At 46.8% G+C, this 12,085-nt stretch overlaps 1 protein-coding gene across 1 annotated transcript in view; it reads left to right on the plus strand.

Moving 5' to 3' along the window:
* The window catches only part of LOC144934900 (laminin subunit beta-2-like), an 80,113-nt gene extending 76,334 nt beyond the window's left edge, over positions 1-3,779 (plus strand). The window contains exon 32 of the mRNA XM_078861169.1: positions 2,422-3,779. Coding sequence (XP_078717295.1) covers positions 2,422-2,558 — 137 coding nt within the window. The 3' untranslated portion in view covers positions 2,559-3,779. The remainder of the gene's footprint in view (positions 1-2,421) is intronic.
* Positions 3,780-12,085: the final 8,306 nt, after the last annotated feature.

Consider the following 12,085-nt stretch of genomic DNA (forward strand, 5'->3'; position numbering starts at 1 on the left):
CTTAACCACTGCTCCACCAACTCCACTTCTCGACTAGCATAGATGATTTTTCTACCTACTTGACTTTACCAAAAGAACCAAAGAGTATGGATTCCTGCAGTCACGAAAGCTTCAAATCAAGATAGATTACACAATTATCAGTTTTGTAAGTAATGATTCATTGACATGATTGAATCAGATGGGTTGATAATTATTAACTGTTGATGATTTAGACAAATGACACACATTACTGTTAAATGTAGGCGAATGTTTCAAACAAAAACTGAGAGAATGTAAACGGCATGGTAACAAGTAAAACAATAATAATGACTCTATGCTTTGAATCAAAGTGCAATCTGGAATCGTGACACTTCGACAAATCACTGTGAGTAGGGGGGGGGTGAATCATTGCACAATTGATGTTTGAGGCTGGATTAAACGCTCACCGTGCATTTCACACCTTCTGCACCCTAAGTGGAAATATTTAGCCCCGAGGATTATAATCCACGGGTTTTGATAGAGTCACGCTCGAGGAGCGATATCGTTGTTGCAACAGGCGTGACAACAACAACAACAATAATGATGCAGCTTGTACCGCGCACAAATTTCGCAAACGGTCTAAAGCTTGAGTGTGCCTGGGCCCAACGTTCAGCGTTGTCGTGATTTTTAGCAGGTGACGACGTTACTTTGGTGGTGGTAACAACAAAAAAAACCCATCCTCGTAAGCAATGGCTGAATAAGCGGTACGTGACAGAGTGCAGGTAAGTGCATGCGAAGGCAAAGTTAAGACTTTATGATTTAAGAGTCCAAGGGTCGCCAATAACGCGCAGGGTCACCTCTGATTCGCGGGGGAGGGGGAGGAGGAGACTGCAATTCTCCCAGCTAGCCTGCTCCACCGGTTCTAGTACACATGAGCAGAATTCCATTCTCAGTCACCGCACCTACCTCACTGATGGATTGGCCACGTGTCGAAAATAAACTAAGAAATCACAATTAGAAGGGATATGGAGATGACTCAACGGTGGAGGACAGAAGGCGTTTGCAAGGATGCAGTGGGACGAGAAGTGAGGACACTTTATTAACTGGAGATAGAAAATCCATACACGGAGCAGTTGCCCCCATGTCATAATTCGACTGTTAGCTTAGAAGAAGAAGGCTGTGAGGTGAGTGGGTTTATTTCGTGAACCAGGTAACTGGGACTTGGGCCTAGTTATCTTACCAACCTCACCAAACCGAGCCCAACATCAAATCTGTAGCGGCCCGCTTTCTCAATATCTCTTGGGCTGCCCCCAATACCAATGGCGATGTCACAAGATCAACGCGGGTAAGACGCGCCCGTCGGTGGGTTTCCTCACTTAATTTGTGCACCTTTTTTGGGGGGATGAAAACCGACAGAAAATTCCAGTCAATAATCGAGTTCGGCCAAGAACGTGGTGTTATGTTTTTGTTCCCCCACGAAAGGGAGGGAGGGGCTGAGCCCAACAGAGCTGCGGCAACATCATGAAGTGTGGAGACACGGATCCGTGCTCTCCTGCTGGTACTGGAATGTAAATGGGCCTTTGCTGGACCATCGAGCCTGCCTTACAGTGATCATAGGAATGCAGCCCTTAGTCTGGGTAGGGCGATGAAGCAGGAGAGGCTAAGCCTGCAGACCCTGGATGGGGGGGGGGGAATCATGAAATATGGGGAGACATACTCCTTTGGTGATCCTGGAATAAAAACAGGCCTTACCTGGGCCCCGGAGTCTGGCTCGTAGTGGTAACGGGGGAACTATCATTAGTCTGGCTTTCTGTGCTTAGGGCTATTAATACTGAGATCGGGGTTCCGCCTCTTAAGTACACCGACGCACCCACAGCGGTCTCTTAAGTACAAGTACAAGAGTCATTTCATGAGAATAAAAATATCTGGCAATACCAGAAGTGGGGGGAGGGGGGAACCACATGTAAATGCATTGTCTTGAGTAATTGTTATATTGTTATGCAACAGACCAAAACTTCGACTTTTAATTTCTTGGGGAAACTTCCAAATTTCTCAGGACAATGTCCTCAAAAATAGGACGTTGTCCTGAGAAATCGTGATTCTTAAGAGGCACCACGGTCGCGAGATATTAACTACCTCACCTGGTATGCTGGAGGTCGTGGGTTCGGTCCCGACCCTGACACCTGTATACTTGGAGTATGCATGTTCTCCCCGTGGTTGCGTGGATCTTTTTTCGGGTCCTCCGGGTTTCCCCTCCACATTTAGAAGCATGCATTTGAAGTATTTGACAGCTATAAATGTCCACGTGATGATAAGCCACTTCGTTGAGCTATCAGTTGTGGCCAGGTCGCTTCTGAAAAAAAAACTATATAGCTCAGTGGGCCTTACCTGGCAAAAAAAAAAAAGCTCAGTTTTTAAGATGTCTAAGGGTAGCCGTGGTTTCTCGCCCCCATGTGTTTGCAGAGCTGGAAGTGGCCTACGATAGGAACGCGGTGGAGCTGGAGCGCAAGGCGCACAGGCTGCGCGGTCTCGAGGACAAGCTGCGCGGGATCGTCTATGCCATCAACAAGCAAATCAACGTGTACAACACCTGCCAGTAGCGGGGGCTGGTGGGGGGGGGGGCAGAGACCTCTGCCGTTGCGCGCGGCTTTGGTCAGCTGAGCAGCCCACAGGCCCTCCCAGCTGTGCCGGGGCACAGAGGGATGAAGCTGAACGTGCCACTCCCTGGTCGGGGTCGTTGTATAGGCTGCCTTTGCGTGCGTCGATTCGGGTTAAGCTGTCCGTTGCGGCCATGGCACACTCGGGCACTTTTGGGGCAATTGTCGCCGGCAGTCGTCACTGGAATTTAGTTTACTTTGAGAAATCATGGCGAATGGTTGATCAACCAGCGATTGGTTGATCAGCAATCGTTGTTCTGCAGGGCACACGACCTTGTGAACTCTGTGGTGTTATCGAAAGTTGACATCCCAGTCGTCTAGTGGGAGGAGCAGCAATCGGTTTTGACCAGATTTGGGCAATTGCTTTTTTTTACAATAAAAAATCCAACAAGCAGACAAATTCCATCAAGAATCGCTCAATTATTGCCCACGCCTATCATGACCTTTAGACACCACAGCCACAAAGAGAAGCAACCCCGACAGTAACTGACATACGTGGGCTCCTGCAATGGATAAACGCCCACGAATGGCTAATTTGCGCAGAGGGCTTCTGTGAATGATAATATACGTCACAGTACGGGGTCTCGCCACCAACGTGTCACCCATTAAAAACCCTCATGAAAGTAAGTGCATCAATTATGGCGTTTTTTTTGGTCCTTTTATTGGGAGACCTAAAGTTTTTACAGCGTGCCATGCGTCGATTACGAACGATGCCGTGCGGGGGAAGGGTGGGGGGGGGCTTGGGAATCGACGTTTGGCCGTGAAGGTGTGGTCAGAGAAGCTCCAGACGCTTCTGCTGGGTTCTGATTGTGGTGGCGGTCAGACTCCAATCGTTCATGAGCACGTTGATCCCCATTGAATCAGCCACTCATGAATGTTTTGATTTTTGCCATGCATTGTCTGACCCGTGGTTTGTTATAGCCAAGTACCCCGTAAAAAATATTTTCAATTTTTTGGAAAATGAAATACAAACCCTGGAGGTAAAAGAATAACATATATGTAACATTTTCCAAAAAAAAACGTTTTTTTTTATGAATTGCTTTTGTTGAACATTCTTTCGCATTCACCTTCAGCAGACACACCTCTCCTTTTCAATGTGGCCTTTACCCGCTTCCCATACAAACTCACCTGTGTGTACCTGTACACTCGTGCAAACACACACACATACGCAACACTGCCGGTCACTTCTTACAACTTCTTACCAAGTGTACTTTACACCGAGTGCTATGCATGTGTTTATTTTTTAACCGGAGGCAGATTGGTAGTACGCTAAACTACCGGACATGTAGCGATGCTTCGATTCGCCGATTAAAAATCTATTATTACACCCGTCATGCACGCGTTGACTTGGGCGCGGAAGAGTGGATGACATATGGTGTATGCTAACGATACGCTACACTTACCGTTTCGCGCAGATGTTGCACACTCGAAATGAAGGACGTGGGCAGGTGCTCCAAATCAAGGGCAAACACATTTATTGTGGTTAATATTAATCTTGTGAAGAACAGCACCGTCACTCTGTAAAATGCAACAGCACGTGTTACACGCAGCAATTATTCCGAGTCGCCATTAACCACGTGACTGGTTTACACGTGCGGTTATTCATTAACCCTGCCAGCCACCTACAGGCCCAACTCAGTCACCACATGCTGCTGTACACACGTGCATTGATGCACTGCACAGCACATCAGGACTTTCACAGAACCACACTTTACTCCCTTGCTGCACAAGGATATAATTAAAAGAGTGATCCATTCCTAATGTGTCACATAGAGACCGACAGCAAACGAATAAAAGAAACAATACGACACGAGATGGCAAAAGTAAAGGTGCAACCCTGCAAGTGACTTGCTCATGCCACTGATGGTGGAAGGCCCTCCGCTAGGATAGCGTTCTCGAGAGCTCCTCGAGAGACGGGTAATTTGGTCTACTTTTCCACGCCGCAGACGGAACAAAAAATACTTTTTGTTGTACTACTTGTGCCCTTGAATCGTGACAAATCATTGCGCCTCTGCGTGGTTGGAGAGGTCCATCGTAACATGCCAAATGGCATGGGGCGTTAACCCTTGTATCGCTATGATTACGATCGCAATGGCTTTTTTTTACCTTTGAGACTGAACATCAGGACATGGCATCCGCACGCATTGCCCCTCCTCCATGACCCACATAGTGTAAAATGTGACCACCAATACGGTACCGATGGTGAAGCCAGTCAACGGCCGCAACATTGCTCGCCGGGGCTGTTGAGGTTAGCTGCAGCCTCGCGCTGTTCCAATGCCGTTTGACCACAAGCCAGAGGTCGCAACCGGGTACCCGATACCCGTACCCTACCCGATACCCGGCTACCCGTACCCGGCCGGGTACCCGTACCCGGCCGGGTACGGGTACCCGTTTGCGACCCTGGTGCGGCGGGGTACGGGTACGGGTAGGCCGTGAGTCACTGGTGAGTCCGTTTGTCACTCATTTCCCAACGTCTTGTCTCTTCTCACAATTCAAGTTCCTAGAATCAACCCACCCGCGCCTGCAACATGGCTTCATCCCAGAGGTCGCAATCAGGTACCCGAGACCCGTACCCTACCCGGCCGGGTACGGGTAAGGAATCAAAACCCGTTTGCGACCTCTGCCACAAGCCACGAGTATACCCACCCGGACTGACTCTACCGCTGGAGTGATGGAGGGCCATGACCGCTGTGGGTGCGTCGGTGTCCAAATACCACTAGCAAACATTTTTTGGAGCGGTCACATAAAGGAGTCAACACCCGCAGCATTTTTTGACAAAACTATCGGGTTATGTGTGAGCCTGCGTTTGTCTCGTCCCTTCAGCAAGGTTGAGATAAATGTTGATCGTGCCGATGATGGGACCTTTACGCACACCGCGTGGCGCGGCGGCGCACGATGAGGAAGGCTCGGGTACCGAGTCGGTCGCCAGTAGCTGAACAAAGTGGGTGACGAAATTCGCAGATCCCAAGTGCAGTTTACCCAATTACCACCGTGAAGCATTCGCAAACAGGGCCAATGACGGAGCCAGGATATTCAGGTAGGGGGGGGGGGGCAACCCCTCCAGCAATGAAAAAACACATTCCTGCGGAGGGAGCTGGTAGGAACGTTGGGTTGCTCGGTCAATGGCCAGGGTCAACGGCGGCGTGGTGTATTCTGCAAATATGCCCGACTGTGAGGGCGGGCACAAGCCGGAGTGAGTAGGTTAAACGTTGAGTTTTATAAGGGCACCACGGGGTGACCAGCCCCTCCCCACCCAGCCCCACCCCTCCCACCCCCCACCCAGCCCCACCCTCCCCACCCAGCCCCTCCCTACCCACCCCACCCAGCCCCTCCCCACCCTCCCCATCCAGCCCCTCCCCACCCTCCCCACCCAGCCCCTCCCTCCCCAACCAGCCCCTCCCTGCACGACGGACACAATAATCCCCTGTGGGCTGGTGTAACCAGGAGGTTCCTACCAGTATGATAGGAGTTGTGAGTAAGTAAGGACTTGTCCCTTGCTTTTTATTCGACGCGTGTGCGGCGATGACGCAGCCATCGATCGAGGGTCGAATTCGAACCGCGTGTGATCGGCATCGCGCTCGCTGAAGGTGAATGCCTTCAGGGAAGTCGTGTACTGTATACGCAACTGCGCACAAATCTGAGTCACTTATAACTGCTTTGCCGTTACTTATTGCCAATTATGGACTCAGACTATTGTCCTATCATCTCATAGAGTCCCTGGCACGTAATAATATGCTACACAGTGGCAGTGGGGGTCGCAAAATGCCGATTTATTACTAATAAACCCCAATCATCCCATCGAAATTAGGGATTTCGATCGGATCATTGCCACCCCCCCCCCCACCACTGGCTCCCCCAGTGAACAGGACACGGCCAACGTCCGCAGCCTGGCATTTGCTCCTCTTGTAATGTACACACTTCCATTATAAACTAACTTAACACCATACTCTTTGGTTCTTTCGGTAAAGTCACGTAGGTATAAAATGTTATAAATCACGACGTTTCGGGCGCAACAAAAGCGTCCATCATCAGGTGGGAAAGCATGGTCTGCTGCTGAGGCAAGACTGTTTTAAAAGGTAAATTAACACTTTTTTATTTACCAGGTAAGGCTCACCGAGCTAGATAACTTTTTTTTTTAGAAGCGATCTGGCCACAAATGACAGCTCAACGAAGTGGCTTATCATCACGTGGAAATATACAGCAGCCAAATACTCTAAACGCACGTTTCGAAATGTGTAGGGAATAACTGGAGGACCCGGAGAAAAATCCACGCCACCATGGCGAGAGAGACAGGCACACTCCAAATATACACGCGCCAGGGTTGAGATCGAACCAACGACCCCCTGCATACCAGGCGAGGTAGTTACTATTTCACCACTGCGACGCCCATTTTGGGATGCTGCAGTTGACATCCTTTTACAGAACCATTAATTAAAGGTAGCCCTGCAGGTGACTCTTGGTTGCGGTTGAGAATGATTACTCCAATGGTAATGCACTTTTAATTGTATAAGCAGTTGGCAGCTTCGGTTCAGCGGCATTATTAAATGGTTATTAAATTGTGCTGTCGGGCAGTACGATGGACAGATATGCACATGCCTCGCCTTCATTTGGTCGCATAACTGAAATTGTCTTCACCCGTGACCATGGTGTTGTCAACATTTTTTTTTGGTAATTATTTAACCGTTTCCAGTCTCCCTGAAAAAAAGAAAGAAACGTTTTACACCGCGGCCTTCTCGAAGATCAACCCACCATGAGTGCGCACATCTAATCGAAACTCGGAAGCTGAGCCGGGTTAGTACGTGGATGGATGATCACCGAGGCTTGCCAGGTGTTGTAGGTGTTCGTCCACGGTGGATGATCACCGTGGGGTTTCTCCGGATTCTCCAGTTTCCTCCGCATGAGGCCAAACATTCATTAATAGAATTAACCAAACATCCCAATGCATGACAGTCTTGACAAAGAGATAGTAAGGCTTTCCTCTGTAAATAATTGACGTTATTAAGAACTATAATTACATGCTTACCTGTCTGACGGTGAACGCAATCAAAGTTAATTATACACCCATCCAACATAAAAGAACAACAAAGCATAGGGCAACAAAATACTAAAAACCGTCACGTAAAACGAGTTTCTGACATTTCCATAAGCTTCAGCATCTGCATGTAAAAAAGATCGGCCTATGCTGGGTACCATTCTTTGAACAAACACCTCCTTCCGAGACAGGTCGTTAATGAATACACCCTTTAATGCCAAGGAAGATGTTCGCCGAGTAAAGTATGAATTGATAAGCGTGAAGAAGCACTTAGGAGATTGTTGAGCACATGTGCTCGCACCGAATTGGCTCCAAGATGCGATCTCCTTCTGCAAAGACTTTAAAAATAGAGAAATAATTGATTTTCTAGACGTAGTTTAATTGCTGTGCAACGGGAACTGAGCTGCAAGACTATGCAGACGGGGGGTGACTAGTGGGTTAGTGCAAAAGCACTCTCGTCTGGCTTTAGTTTCCATGGGTACAAATCCAACTTCAGTTGATGAGGCTTTTCATTAACACGTTGAACAACAATTACACAGGGGCTAGGAATAGCATTCCTGTTGCAGATCAGCGCAAATACCTACTTTAATGTATTGCGTCCAAATTGGATTTTTTCTTTGCAAAGCAATATTTTATTAGAAGTATAAATGCACAGCACACTCCAAGGGCACAACGTGAGAAAGACACGAGCACATAAACATACATTCTGTGAAAGCATAGCCTCATAAGTTCAAGTTATTATCATCTTACAGATGAGAGAGTTCAAAGATCACGCCACATTGGCGCCCATGGTGGCGAGAAGTTTACTGCCTTGCCTGGTATAAAGGGGGTCGTGGATTCGACCCTGGCGCCTGTATGTTTGGAGTTTGGATGTTCTCGAGTATTTGGCTGCTATAAATTTCGCCATGATCAGCCGATTCGTTGAGCCATCATTTGTGACCAGGTCGCTTCTGAAAATGAGCTATGCGGTGTAGTTCAGTGGGTCTTACATGGTTAAATAAAAATAGTCAAGATTAATTTGTGTAACTAGATTGGTGGTGCGATACAGAATGTAATCTTATTGTATAATGCCCTGGTTTTGTTTAAGCTGGCCACTTATGGATCACCCTATAGCCATATACATATATTATTCTTTAACACGTAGGCTTTCACGACCATTATCATCCATAATACAGTTTTTTGGGTTAGATGGCGTAAATATATAAATGTGTCGTTAAACTCTCTGCTTGGTTTAGATATGTGGATGGCACATTGGTGGTCTGGTCACACGGCAAAGATACACTTACCGATTTTTTAAATCATCTCAACTCGCAAAACCCATCCATCCAGTTCGCCATGGAAGTGGAAGCTGACAGAACTCTACCATTTCTGGATATTCTGCTCGGACGGGTTCAAAATGGAAAAATAACACAACGTTTACCGAAAGAAAACGCACACTTACGCATATCTGAATTCAGAGTCACACCATCACCCCGCAAAGAAATCCGCTATCATCAAGACTCTCATTCATCGGGCTAAGAAAGTGTCGGATAGTGATAGTCTGAGAAGTGAAATTAAACATGTTAAAGAAGCGCTGCAATTTAACGGTTGCAATGATGCACAAATCAACAGGGCATTGAATGCCAAACCAAATAAAATAACACGAGCATTGAAACTGCCCAAGTAATTAAAACCATTAAAATACCGTACATTGCGGGAGTAACTGATAAACTAGCCAGATGTTTGGAAAAACAAAACATCCGAGTCAGATTTGACACGGTAATTAAAATACAGAAATTAATATGTGGTACAAAAGATGTATTACTGAAGCTATCAACATAAGGTGTGTACCGGATTAATTGTACTTGTGGAAAATGCTATGTTGGGCAAACAGGACGAATGATCGGCACGAGACTAAAAAAACATCAAAGAAATATAAAATTCTCCCAAATGCAACTGTCAGCAGTAGCAGAACACACGTGCCAACAAGGACACTCAATTGATTTTGATAATGTTGAAGTTCTCTCCAAAACAAGTTACTGCTGGCCAAGCCTAATTAGATAATCTATCGAAATTGAAAGAAATAAAAAATAATTGTAACCGTTCGGATAGCTACCGACTTAGTGCAGCTTGGAAGCGAATAATTAAATAAAACATTGTTTAAATGCATGCCTATACAGGGCACCATACTTCAATAGGGATTACCGTTGCTACGGCTATTTTAGTGCACACAATGGACAGGAAGGACAAGATCAATGGGCTCGCATAATGCACATGCATCATGTACGTTGACTCATTAATCCCGCCCCCCTCCCCACTTTGCACAAGAAGAGCGCACAAGTGGCGTCACCACATCTACGCCTCTATATAGGGAACGAAACAGAGGGGCTTCTCCACAAATCTGGCTGTCGCCTGATGAAGCTAGTTGTACTTACTGGCGAAACGTCGTACTCAGATTGTAAATGTTGTGGCTTGCCTCTGCAACACACCGGTGTGCTGTACTAGTGACGAATTGGCACGTTTTGTTTACGTGACAAACCTTACTAAATTGGCTGTGTCGGGTGGTGGCGGGTTTAACGACACATTGACATATTTACGCAATCTAACCCATAAAAAAACCTGTATTATGGACGTTTATTATAGTATGTACGACGCTGTGGAGAAACCGCGTTACGCTAGGTGGCAGCCTTCTCTTGTTTGATCATCTGTTGCCGAAGCTGATGATGGGTCGTGACGCAGGAAGAGACATTTAATTCGAATTTCGCTACATCATGCGTTCCGTGCCAAGTGCTGTCATGCATTAAAAGTACGGCAGGGCAAATTTAGCCTTGAGAGGACGTTCAGCGTCGGTTGCCAAGATGTTAATGCCTGGCAGGGAATACGCATTTTAAAAAATCCTCTTCCATTAAAACAACGTCACGTGCTAGCCTATCTGCGTGCATTTGCGTCAAACCAATGACATCTGCGATTGACTCGCTGCCAGAGGTGAGAAAATATTTGTTGTCTGGGACACGGAATTGGTTTTCCTTTTGAATGCACACACTTTGACTACAGTCGAATAGCCAGTTGTATAACCGATTATAGTGAAATATGACCAATTTCCCAGAAAGGCCTCATCGATTTCTCAAGGTTATAATCTTTCCAGGAGGGCCCTGCATTTGGATGTTTGGCCATTTACATTGCCGTAGTGGGCCGACACTGAAAACTTCACGCACGCAGATTCAAGAACAAATTGCTGCACTGGCATCGACTGACTACCTCGTTGCTAAAGCCATTTAAATTGCGATTACGTTGTGCGTCAATATGGCAACGTGATCTTATAAATTTTATCCATGTTGATGTCTGTACTTTTTTTTTACGATACCATCGACCACGAGTCTGTCGCCTGTGGATTGCCGACCGCATGGATGGCAGGGGTGCAATAATGCCTGGATCTGTGCCAGAGCAGACATTCATCTGTGTGAGTAGCAGTTTGCATGCTCGCGTCAATCCCCTAGCAAAGCCCACGTCTTTTTTTTATGCCCATCGTTGCAACTATCCGGCCAACCAAATCGTCCTGAATGCACCCGATCTCTGAGCATGGTTCGGAACTTATATTAGTGACCGCCAGGGATTTCCAGATTGCTGTTGGTGTGGCATTACGGAGGGGTAAACATCGTGGGTGCTCTTAGGGGGTTCTAGATTTGAAGCTTTCGTGACTGCAAGGATTCATACTATTAGGTTTTTTCGGTAAAGTCACATAGGTAAAAAATAAAATTAAAAGTTAATAAAAGTAATAATGGAAATAAAATAAAATAATAAATCACGACGTTTCGGAGGCAACACAAGTCTCCGTCATTAGGTGGGACCGTCACAGCCAAATTTACTGCATGAATTTACCGAAAAAACCTAAGAGTATACTCTCAGGGGGTCTTCATTTCCCTGCTACGTGAAGACGCCAAACACGAATGAAATTGCCCAAAAATCCCGATATGGCAAGCAGGATCCTTCTGAACAAAGAAAGGTCTCGAAACACGACGAGTGTTTCTCGGGTACATAATTTGTCGTAATTATCGTAAAAATCTCCAAAAACATAAAAGCAAACGCTTTCAACGACCGCGACTGAATACGTATCAAGCTAATTCGACTCAAGCCAACGCTGCGCCGTGTATCCATCCACGCCAGGGTTGCCTGGGGACGTGAGACGCGTTTGGGCTTCAAGCTTTGCCCGTTCGTTCTTAGCCGACGAAAAACCCTCCGTGCTTCCCGTTTGCATTCTGACCTTGAAGTGAAACGTTGTTGTCGTGAAATGCTGCACGGACAGCGATGCATGTGGACGAGCCCCCTTGCTTACTACGCCGGCAGATATTGCGGCTTTCTTTAACAATCCTCTCCTCCACCTCCTCCTACCCTTTGTGAAAAAAACAAGACATTGCGTTGCCAACCCCACGTAATGAATGCCCTCCCTGTTGCAGTGTTT

The sequence above is a fragment of the Lampetra fluviatilis genome, chromosome 11 (genome assembly GCF_964198595.1).
Source record: "Lampetra fluviatilis chromosome 11, kcLamFluv1.1, whole genome shotgun sequence".
Classification (NCBI taxonomy): Eukaryota; Metazoa; Chordata; class Hyperoartia; order Petromyzontiformes; family Petromyzontidae; genus Lampetra; species Lampetra fluviatilis.